Genomic DNA, 12,277 nt, shown 5'->3' on the forward strand with positions numbered 1-12,277 from the left:
TGTGTGTGTGAGTGAGTGGAGGTGAAAGGATTTGCAGGGCGTTGAGAATCACTGCCGCAACCGCAGTGCCGACTTTTTCAGCAACTTCTTCTTCTTCTTCCCACTAATCCTATCCCACCGCTCGTCAACACCGTTCCGCTCTTGGCCTCAATGGCGTTGTGAGGCGAAAACGTTGAGAATAAGCGAGGGAGCTCGAGCCAGAGGATTGATAATCGTGAGCGTGAAGCCTTTGCGGGATTCTCACCGAAAAGGACCGACCGTTACCGCAGAGGCGTGTTAGCCAACACCCCCGCGTTCTATAACGCCCAATCCACCGATTAAGCTCCAAACATCTCTCACTTTCATTGTCGTCCTCAATAACATTCATGTGACTGCGGGCTATTTCCAAAAAGGGTATTGGGAAAGCACTACCGTTGACCTTACACACATTTCCAGCATGGCCTGTGCACATAATTTGCCATGTGAATAAAATTCCATGGATCGGGAATTGAATTGAAATCGGACCTTTGGCTTTGCAGCTCATGTGAACTTCACCGCCGTTCACCCAGCAGGATCGAAAAATTTCCCATTTCCGCCATGCGAGGCTTTAGCGCAGAGTTTAGAGGCGCCGCTACAGGTTGTGTCCTCTCATCACTCGCGTTCCTATCTTGGATGGACCGCAAGGGCCCGACATCTAGTGCCTTGAGCCTCTGCATGTTATCGCCATGACATTCAAACACGGTGCAAAATTTGCATTTCACCGCCGTTTCCGCGGCAGGATTGAAATATTCCACAAACGTATCATGTAAATTCAGAAAGAGTAAACATGATATCCCGAGTTTAATATTGAACTTCCATAGCCAAAATATTAAAAGTAGACCTTTAAAGATGGAAAACAATGATGGTCGTCTAACTTTGAACCACAATTAGACCCAAATAGCACTTAATAACTACTTCTGATTATGAGCTGTAGGTATTTGAATCAGTAGAAAATAACAGTGAAGCAGCTATTCCAACAGATAATAGTTTTCACCGAAAGATCTTCGAAGAGGACCTTTCATTAAAGATATTTAGATATTTGAGAAAATTTGGATACCAACCTAATTGAAATTATGTTTCGCTTACGTTGCGACAGTTTAACATATTTTTGGCTACATAAACCAATTTTTCCAGAAGACTCGAGTATTCCCCCTAACATTGAAGGTTTTCCAGTTTAGCGGACACCCGGAGTGAGATGAAATTGAGGGAACATATAAATTCTTGGCCCTGTGCCATCTCATGGTTACTCTTATGGACCAAAGCAAAGGAAGTTTTCTGTGCATAAACCCTGGCTAAAATCACTGTAAATCTAGGCGTTCTAGAAGTGCAACTAGTAGAGCACTCGACCGGCAATCGAGAGGATCTAGTGTGATTTATTTCAAACCTGCCGCGTGAACGGCGGTGGAACTCACATAAATTGCCAAGAGAAAAAATTCCCCTCGATCAGGAATGGCTTTCCGGCATCTAAATCACGGGATAGGAAAGAAAGGAATACGAACACATTATTTTTTTAAATATTAATTACAGCCGAGACGAAATATTACCGTGAATATAATCTGGAAGCAATGAGACTTCGATTGAAAACTTGTATTTAAAACTCCCAAAATCTCGATGGGTTTCTGAAACGAAATCCCACGTTGGCTCCAGTGCTATATTGGTCTCACTACATGAATAGGCGTTTATCGGCGGACTCCACGTTGATGGTTTATGTAAACTATATTACTTAATATTTGACACGTAGTTCCCATTATTCCATCCATATCTTCGCTATCAGGTCTGCAGAATGATGGGGATTGGGCATTTTCCTCTCCATGCATTGCAGGTGGCGCCTGTGTCATTGGGAAGTCCGCACGACCAGAGGGAGCGAAATGAGAGCGTTGAAGTCTCCGCAGAGACAGCAATGACCCAAATACGAGCCATGCCCAGCAGACCGGGAAAACTGAACGCGCAACGCCTCCAGTGGATCAGATCGATGACGACGCATGTGTCACGGAGAATCCATCCCCGTGAGTCATAAAAGGCTCAGATCAATTGAAGAACCGCGGAACAAAAGAATGAAGGGACTGCTGAAAATGATGGATTCGATGATCCCACTCCCTGCAGGCGCGAGTGTGCCCTCAAATCATTAGAGCCGTCTTATATAGGCTTTTCAACAGTGATAAGTATACAAACAGTTAGCGCACGACACCATTAATAGCTGAGAACCAAATATTTCTCATTGAAAATATAATTGGTATGTATATTTCAATTCAGCTCGAAGATCCTGTCGCCGCAGTCCTGTTTCCTAAATAGTGAAATACTGCATTCAGTAAAAATTATCCAAATTTTAATCTGTTACCTTATTTAGAATAAATTATGTGGTAGAGTTTGCACCCCGGGCAGCGTGCCTGAGATGAATGTATTGTAGCCAGATATTTGAAATTTAATGTAAAGTCATCAAAAACAAAAAAAAATAATAGAAGTGTGATGATAATTTGGAGATGCACAGTGGACACATATAGAACAAAAAATGAAATACTTTTCCGTGGATTATGGAAGAGAAAATGTTTTGAAATTAATATTGTAGATGATGTCTCAGTCCAATTGAATGCTGAGTGGAAAACACGATTCCAATCAACACACTGATGGATTACATGATTAAAAATCACGCTCTTTGTGACGTTTCACAACTTTATTGTTCTCTAAATAAATTAAGTGACTTGCTTTATTGCTTGGAATTCCGAAGGGTCAGAGGTCACCAAGAGCTATTTTGCGTCCATTTTTCTATCCACCAATAAGTGATTTCCCGTAAAGCCATATATCCTATCTGTCCTAAGGATATCGGCTCGTCCACAGATAAATCTCAAATCTCCATGGTGAGGTGCCCAGGTGCCTATTTCTAGTCTTCATAATGGCTGAGCACTCGCATAGCAGAGATCTTTTCTCCTCTTCCTCGCACTGCGTCTGCATCTGGTCGAGTCTGTGATTCTCAGGAGGAGTCCCATAATTTGGTAGTGCTCTGTGAGTAGACCTACTGCCATCAACTAACTGACTTTGTTTCAACTCCTGCGTGCCATTATAAATAGGACTGACCAAATTAATAGCCTCAATAATTGCAGGTATGAGTAAACGCCGTTCTGTTGAATAAAATAATAGTAGAACATTAAAGTCACAATCACAGCACACACTTATTATCTGTATCACCCCCTCTGCGCTAAGTGAACTAAATGGTAATAGTATTAGATGCATTTAGTACTAGTCTAGTAATACTAATAGCCTCCACTCTTAGTCTAGTCCTCAGCCTGCTCATCAATCCTCCTCCCAATCAATGGCTACCCAAGTCAATCGTAAAACCACTTTCGGAAATATTTTTCCTGCCTCTTTGAATTGGTATTTTGACTTCCATCTTCGGACTACTTCAAAATGTGGTGCAAGGTATTCCCACAAAAACGGCTTTCGCTGGTCAACGATCGTTTTAATATCGTTTCATTGATCTCTTTCGCCGAGACAAGGCGGGCCATGCCACATGGAACCCTCGCTCAGGATTCAGCCCAAAGCTTGCTATGGATAAGTGAGGGGAGAACCTACTCTAGAGAAAGCAGTGGCCATGAAAATTATAGATTAAATTGTCGAAAATAAACAACTCAATATCAATCTAGGGTATCTTACTCTTGTTTAATTGAAAGTGGTGTATAATTTACCGTTAGTCCACATGATCTTTTCAGGCTCAGGATACGGATGCACGATAAAAAAAGCTGGCTACGACTTCCGCGGATTACAATGTCTCACAAAAAGCTTTTCCCGATTTTTCGTCGGATTGCATAACCAATGCTCCTGAACTCTTGGGTTCCGGGTACAAAAAATGTTTCGTCTCAGTCGATGCATCACATTCGGTCGCCTTTGCACAATGGGCAGTGAATCTGCAAAACGCTTAAAGGTCACGCTGTCTCACGCTTTGCTTTTTCGAGGACGCGATGGGCCCAGTCACTCGCGCTCCCTTCAAATGGGAAAGCGACATGAGCGGAGGGCTCACTCCGCTGCATCCCGCGCAAATAAGGACGGCCCTTATCACGCTCATGCGTGGGTCAACACCTCGTGCAATCCGTTGAGGAGACACCAGTTCTCAGCGTTGGACCTATTTGGATTTATGCTGGCCATTGGAACGCATTACAATCGATTTAAAAAGTATATCAGCGCAACTAAATCCATTAATTATAAATATTTTTGATACAATACTTATAATCTTGAGGTCTTGCATGGAAAAGTTAGCAATTTCTTTAACCGCATCATTGTGAATATAAATTTCGGTTAACATCCCTAATTTTAGCTTATTTATCCGTAAAAGTCGAACCACTGTGCCCGTAATCGGCGCGAGTAGTGACTTTTGTAAATCCATTTAAATTCGCAGTCGGTGTAAAACACGTCTAGAGGCAGACTGGAGAATCCGGGAGGATTTTAACATTTTTGATCTCATACCTCCTACATCATCGAGGATTGGTAACGCTCAGCCAGTGAGTCAACCCCTGTCCTAGAAAATTTCCAATGCGGAATCATAAGATATAGGTACCTGTTGACACATTATTCAACTGCAAAATAAATTTTTCACGGAATGTCCTAAGTCCAGCTCCCTAGCTAATATGGTTCTACAAAATCATTTTTTTCCATTTTACCCCAAACGTAAATATGATATGTAAGAAATTATACGATTTAGCATAATAATAAATATATTGACCCAGTTTCTACTATTTTCTGCTGTGACAGAGGGACATTATGTATCCAGTACAGGGAAAAGGAAAAATTGAAATAAATATCATATATAGTTAAATATGGGAATGGTGGATGAGATTGGTAGGGAAAATTCATCTGATTATTAACCAAGCAGGAATTCAGCGTTAAAATGCCTATATATACCATCAAAATAACATAATTTGGCTTTTGAAACTTTATTTGGAGATTTTGGGGCTTAAAAGGATCACACACTCGACCTTTGACAGTCAACAACTTTTGCCAGACAAGAATACCCAATATCTATGACTAGCTTGAAGCTATGCGTAAATGAACTAGAGAAGGGGGAATATGTGGTCCTTAAAATTCTGGATTCAATAGCTGATTACAAAAATGTTTTTTACTCACTTTTCCAGTATACGAAATTCGGTCTTTATTTTAAAAACCTATTATCTCTCATACATATACGTTATCCTTTCCAACCTAGAGTTGCTTCTGGGAAAAATCAAAATTGAAGATTTGTCACTCAAAAATGTGATAATTTTCAACGTATTTTTAACGTTCTTGGTGGCTATATATTTTACCATTTCATTTCACAGAAAAAAGACACTTTTAGCTCATATCTATATTAAATAGATCTAGAAATGTGCACATTTCTTACGATGGATCTTCAAATTGATGTTGATAAGTAGAAAAACTGGACTAGAAGGTGTAGGCTGGCTAATTTTCAAACGATTTTCAATCTTGAGCCACCTTAAACTCTAATCCTTGCATGGTTTTCTTTATATATGGATCGTGGTGGCCCGATTTGTTGAGCATTGGTCTGGACCAAATCATTCCGGGCTCAAATCGTTAGTATAAAACACCTCCCGCACAAAAACTCTTACCCATTCCAATCATTCGGATATAGAGTTTCAAGTATCCACATGACGCGCCATCTTATTGGCCACGCCTACTTTTTAACGCTTAAGGTGTAATCTGTCCAGGACCGTATTCAGGAGGGTGGCTTTATAAAAATAAATCCCTCAAATACTTTTGGGAGTATCTCTTAATTGCAATCCCTCCAAATGAACCTCCCCTCGTACCCTCCCTATTCCAATTGACGATTTTTTTTTCAAATTGACCCAAGGAAGTAAACTTCCCCCTTTCCGTGAATTTATGAATTTCATTCGCCGGTGGCTCAGTCAGCAGTGAGCGCAGTCACCTTTTCCTATAACATAGGTGATAATTCAGGGAGGGAGTAAAAGTAATCAGCTGGTGTTTTATTCCTCACTTTAATTTAAATAGCACGACCCGGGTTTCAACATCTAGTGTTATCATCTAGTGTTAGCACCACTTGATGATAACACTAGATGTTGAAACCCTGGTCGTGGTATTTAAAATAAAGTGTTGAATAAAACAAAGTTATTTTATTTTATTCTATAATGAATCAATTCCACAAAATAACGCCTTAGAACGTGTCTTATATCAATCAACTGGCTTTTTTAAACATGTACAGGAAGCTCCAGAGGTATAGATGCCATAACACTAATCTAAAATGGGAAAATAGCACCTTTTTATTAGTTACACGCTAGGTTACGATTCAGTTTACAGTTGAGGACCACCTGGAGTATAGCATAATTAAAGGAGTATAACATCAGACATGATGAAAATTCTCACCTTTTTTTCGAAAAGGAAATTGAACGTAACGTTCTATACGGAGCATAACTATGGAATTTGTGAAAGGGCATTTTTATGATACATTACAGAGTGTAGTCTCATTAATATATGCAAAGAAGAGCTCATTAAGGTCTAATAAAACAAATTACTTTCATAATAATAGCAGACTAAATCTAATGCATAACTAATTTCATTGCTTGAATTACGCCTCCAGCTTCCCTGTGTTACGATTGGGATAGCTGTGAAAGTGTCGAGAAGAAAATATTAGCCAAATGATGAACCCAATGGCGTGATTCCAAAAAGAGCTCTTATTATTTTACGAGGACACAATTCCTTGTGAGTCCTACCATTAATTCTAGATAAATTCAAAGAGAATCCTTTACAATAAAATATATTCAACGGCATGTTAAGGCTTAAAAGAGATACTACCTTAAACGCTTGGGCTTGTTCCAGCTATTTGTTGATGCACTCACATTTATGTGTGCAACACGCGTCTACACCCTTGAATCGCTCAAACAGCACGGATAGTCAGCTGCACTTCATAATATTCATCGTGAGTAAGCGGAGGAAAATGGCACCCAAGTCACGTTTAAATGTTCGAAGCCAAATTCTTTAGCGAAGATTAAAGGTCAGTATTATTTCGCTGTGCCTAAATTTCCTACTAAAATCGTCTCAACGTCGTCAACGATCCTTAGTGTAGTTTGACGCAGATCCCCTTTCAGCTAGCATTTTCCACAGTGTCTTATCTATTCTCTTTTACATCTTTTATAGCTTGTACCATGTAACTCATTCGGGGCCGTCCCTTGCCCTTCTTCCTTTCCAATTGTGCTTCAACAATTGTTTTCAACAGGCCTCATTGTATGGCCTACCAAATTGCTCAGTATTATCCTAAAGGTTTTTAGAAGAATTCTACTTTCTTCCACCCTTCTTAGCACTTCCTCATTACTTACACGGTCGATCCATTTTACCTTCATAATTCTTCGGAAGCGCCACATTTCGAATGCTTCCACCCTTGACTTCTCTGCTGCTGTCAATGTCCCAGCCTCGCTTCCATAGAGAAACATTACCCATATGTAGCATCTGATAGTTTCTTTGCTCCTATGATTGCATTCTCAGCTGTAAGTAAATTCTTCTTTTTTTTGTAGAATGCCCTCTTCACCTGTGTTTTTCCACTTACGATTCCTTTCTTGCTTCGTCCTGCTGCATCAGACAGGAAAGACAATGGCAGGTTCCACAATTTATTATAAATTCTGCGACTGGTTTCGATACGTAGTATCATCAACAGTATCATCGTTACTTCGCCCATCGTTTGGTAATTCAGCTTCCCGGGTTACAAAATCATTTCATCTCTTCCAGCTTTTGCTTTCCTAGTTTAATGTTTGTCCTAACCTCCTTTCTCTTACTGCATGCAATATCTTTGTCCTTTGGCCTTTCCATATTTTTCAAAGTCTTCTTCAAAACATTCTCCGTCTCAGTTATGACTGCTACATCGTTGGTAAATTGTTGCATAAAATACCTTCTCCGTGGATATTGACACACAAGGACTCCTCCTTGATTTCATTAATGGCTTTCTCGATGTAAAAATTAAAAATTACGGGGTAAGGTGCACACCCTTGTCTCACTCCAATTTTTTCCGCCTAAAACCGATATATGTTATAAAAACAAGGAGAACCTAGAAGAAAAGGAAAAACAATGCTCAAAGAATTCCATGATTACTTGGAAAAATTACTCCGTTGCAGATAATTTACATTTGCGAGCAAACAAACGGTCCATATTTAGTAAATAGTCAAAGTCTGTAAATATTTATAAAGCCAAAGAAGGCAGGAAAAAAATTTTCTCTAACTTGTCTCAGTTTGAAAATGGTACAGTTTTGAGTGAATTGGGCAAAAAAAATGCTCACCAAGCCCTTTTAAATATTCTCATTGCAAGGAAATATAAGAGCAGCATAATATATCGCTAGGCGAAATTTGACTAATGCTCTAGCAAATCAGAAAATGGAAAATTCAGAAACTACCCAAAATCATTTAAGAAAAGATAAGAAATAAAAGTGAGACAAAGGAGCAGCAGGAGTAGGCCAATATAAAATGAGGCAAGCAGAAAATAGAGGAGGTGAAGATTTAATACTTATTGCGAAGCAGAGTAATCAGCGATAGAAGAAGCAAGAATATTCATGATGAATAGACCATTTTTTTCAATAAAAGAAGCGATCGCTTAGATCTAAAAAAAATAATCTTTAAAGTAAGGATTAAGGATGCATCGAAAGTTACACATGGAGTATGTTTTCAGAAGATAAAATATAGGACTAGGACATAAAGCCACACGAATGAGATTTTCAAATTAGGACTCATCAAAGAATGATAAAGACCAAATGGATCAATCGCAAGAGAAATAAGAAATTACGAACAGAGAAGGAGAATAAGGATAAAGAAAATCATCACAAAGACAAGAAGTGGCGAGAAATAGCAAAAAAGAAGGCTTTCTAAAAAAGAAAAAAAAATTATAAATAAAAATTAAAATGTTATCTTTTAAATATACTGAGAAGTGATGCATCAAAAGAGTCGTAGAAAATATGATACATGATAACGGCATCTATGAATGATGTATATTCAGATTTTTTTTAAATTTGCTCGCATAAACTGCATTAGGCAAATTCGCGCTGTAATCACTAACTGTGGGTAGTTAAACACTGCATTTCAAAGCTATAAGTGCATTTAGTCCCTCAGGGATTTATGGTTTCAACAGGTTCTTCATTGCAATGCAAAAGAAACATATAATATATCTGCGATAATGATGCACTTTGAACGGTATTTAAGAATGAATATGGAATATTCAGATGGCTCTTGTTGATTGTCTCTCTGTCCAATATAATCGTTGGAAAATATTCTATCAATAACCTTCAGTATGTCAGGTATGAATGAATGTCCCGTAAATGTTGACTGGAGACTTAATTCCTTAGAAACCAGCTCTCTCTCTATTCCGGTTTTTGCTATATTCTGGTTCACCGCAATTTTCCAAAAGGAAATTAGAACAAAATAGAATTTGTTGCAAAGGCACTACAAATTGAATTATCCCGGATTTTTCTCAATTAGACGTGACGTTATAAAATGTACGGGCTCTGCTGCCCAAATTGGATCTTCACTTCCGATATTGTGCATACGAAAACAAATGCGTCCCTTTCTATTCTTTGTCATTGAGGTGGTTGGTCCCAACTCTAATGCAGACCATCGGAGTCACGCTTTAAATGCTCCCCAAAGGAGCAAAATTTTGAGACGATATTCAACCGACTGCATCGGGTTGCGAATGCGCCATGAGGCGTGATGCGCTAGTGATCCAGGTGGTGCTCCTCATGAAAGGTTTTTTTTTATTCCCTTTATTTTTCAAATTACAGTCATCCCTCCGAAAATAGCACCATTAGGCCTTTACATCAGATGGCTACAGCAAATAACAATGTGGGCAATCACAATCACCCATGCCCAGGATAGGATCAATTTTCGCACGCAGGACTCGAACCCGCGACTTTCGGTTCGGCAAATGATGCTGGGATCAATACTGTGCCCAAACAATGCATCCGCCGCTCACACGATCGAAACGGAGAAAAAGCGATGGGCTGGAGACTTCAACGACCGCACGAACGTTTTCACGCGCCACCGAGAGATGGCTCTAGCCACGTCATCTGAGCGCGACACTGCAGGCTTCGAGCACGGGCCGGCGCGTCATCAGTGTCTCTCGCGACATTGCCGTCAAGCAGAGACACCCCTGATGGACGCTGCAGTTGGCACCATGCGCACCATCTCATGAAAAAAATCACCCAGATGGGTGTGGGGAGTGGTAGGGGACGTGGTGGCTTGGTTGGTGTGGATCCTAAGGGTCCCAGGTTCAAACCCTGGGTGAGACATTAGGACATTCCTAAAAAAATAACCTGAAAGTGAGAACTGGTTCAGAGGAACTGTTCCCCCTTACCTCGAATGTGTGATATTCACATGTCGGTGACTCAATTTGAGATGAGCTCTTCCCTAATCTATTCAAACCGAACTTTAAGTTACAAACAGACTGATGGCATGACAAAGAACAGCCTGACCATCAGGCTGATAGTATGAAATGTTTTTTTTTAGATGGTGGAAATAAACTTTTATTGGGAATAAAAATAATAAAAATGAAACGTCCTCTGGGCGAGATGAGTTTGGGGTGGCCTCGATAGAGTGCCCACGGGCGGGTTGAGGAGGCGCTCAGCTGAGATACCAGCAGGCACTACACTGCGGAGGGGGAGGAGGGGAAAGTGGAAGGTGGTGGGGCGGGATGGGGGGGGGGGGAGGGGAGGAGGAGGCCTCTCCTGTGGCGACACCTACCACCGAGTATAAAAGCAACGTCACGCAGAGCGCGGGTTCTATGGTGGCGAAGAGACTGTGCCGGTGCTGCAGCTCTTCGTAATTATTGTTTTTTTTACACAAGTTTGTACTCTTTTTAACCTGTACGTACGCGTACATTATATTCACAAGGGACTCTGTTCAGTCAATCGTGGAATATGTCGGTGCGGTGGGGATTCTTAGTGATCGGCGTTGCTGTCTTGCTGTCAGCGCTTACAGAAAATGGTGAGTACTCAATTGTTTTTTTCGAGTGATAAATGAAAATGTTTCGTTACATTTTTCACCGGAAAAGGAAATGGAATTACAATTGATTGTTCCGTATATATTTTAATTTTCAATAAGGTATCAAACTTTTGCATTCCAAATCAGTCTCTATTTCAATTTTAACTATCAAACATCATATCATTAAAAACATCTATGTCATAAACTATCATCAGAGTAATGTTCGTTATAATAACATTCAAAATGCAAGGACAGTTAAAGCCAGCGATTTTAAAGTTGTCGACAAAAAATGCACAAGACTGATATTGTTATTTAATCTCAACCATCGAGATGCTTTTGTTATTAGTTCTAAAGTTATTACAATTAAAATTGGTTACTACTCAGGTCTTATATTTTAATAAAATTATGAGCTTTAGGGGGGAAATAAGCCATGTGAATGAATTATTCACTCATAGCAACCTCTTCAAATGTTTTGGCTTTCATTGCGAGTTGAAAATTATGATAGGTATTCTTTAATATATTAATACCTAAGTCTTACAGACTCTTGACTAAGCCTTCAGTCATTGACGCTTGAACTAGCGTTGAGTATTTCTGTCATTAGTGGATTCAATGCACGTCTTCCACCCACTTCCTGTAGTCGGTCACAATTGGAAGTTTTCAGCCCGCGTCTACCACCTTGACTAAAACGATACCCAGCCGTTGTTCCGTTACAAGGAAAGGGCGGTGAGGCCGCTTCGGAATGTCACATAAAGTCTCATTTACTCTCGAATCAATGCGAAACTACTTCAGATGTCCTCAGATCCGAGACGTTCCAGGCCGCAAGGAAACCGGCCACATAGTCGATTCATGAGAAAGTGGGGACCTGTAGGGTATATGCTCTCGCCCGGAAGGCTGCTGCTGTCCGACCCAGCCTCCTCCTTCCCTTCGAAAGTCAACTCCTTTACCCCTCCATCGATATCCTTCACCCTCCCCTCCATCCCCACTCCACGCCTCTCCCCCCTCAGCCTCCCAATCCTATACTTGCTCCATTCTCGAGTTTTAAATCATCCAAACAGGAGAAAAGTTACTATGAAAAAATAATGGTCCGTAAATTAGACCCCGAGGAACTTACATTCGTGAAACATTTGTCCCTTACTATCGCAAGTTTACGTCAACTGTCAACGTCGCCAAAGGGCTACGTGAGGATTTACTTGACAAATGTGTATATTCGGGTTGATTCGGCTTTTCATGCCAATTTGATCAACTTTGAAAAGCATGAAATTTTAGTTTAAGAGAAGAAATGAAATTTTAAAAAAATGTCCAAGCAGTAA

General features: G+C 40.2%; 2 protein-coding genes across 5 annotated transcripts in view; one reads left to right on the forward strand and one right to left on the reverse strand.

Moving 5' to 3' along the window:
* Positions 1 to 12,277, reverse strand: part of LOC124168475 — an 80,474-nt gene that overhangs the window by 57,872 nt on the left and 10,325 nt on the right. The window contains exon 2 of one of the 3 annotated variants that reach the window (XM_046546749.1): positions 2,713 to 3,134. The exons of the other annotated variants lie outside the window; for them this stretch is intronic. Within the exon in view, the coding sequence (XP_046402705.1) occupies positions 2,830 to 3,134 (305 nt within the window). The 3' untranslated portion in view covers positions 2,713 to 2,829. Of the gene's footprint in view, positions 1 to 2,712; positions 3,135 to 12,277 lie in introns of those variants that run through there. 3 annotated transcript variants of the gene reach the window in all.
* The window catches only part of LOC124168474 (chitin deacetylase 1), a 64,358-nt gene continuing 62,826 nt past the window's right edge, over positions 10,746 to 12,277 (forward strand). For both annotated transcript variants that reach the window (XM_046546747.1, XM_046546748.1), the window contains exon 1: positions 10,746 to 10,970. In XM_046546747.1, coding sequence (XP_046402703.1) covers positions 10,904 to 10,970 — 67 coding nt within the window. In that variant the 5' untranslated portion in view covers positions 10,746 to 10,903. The remainder of the gene's footprint in view (positions 10,971 to 12,277) is intronic.

Source organism: Ischnura elegans, chromosome 11 (genome assembly GCF_921293095.1).
Source record: "Ischnura elegans chromosome 11, ioIscEleg1.1, whole genome shotgun sequence".
NCBI lineage: Eukaryota > Metazoa > Arthropoda > Insecta > Odonata > Coenagrionidae > Ischnura > Ischnura elegans.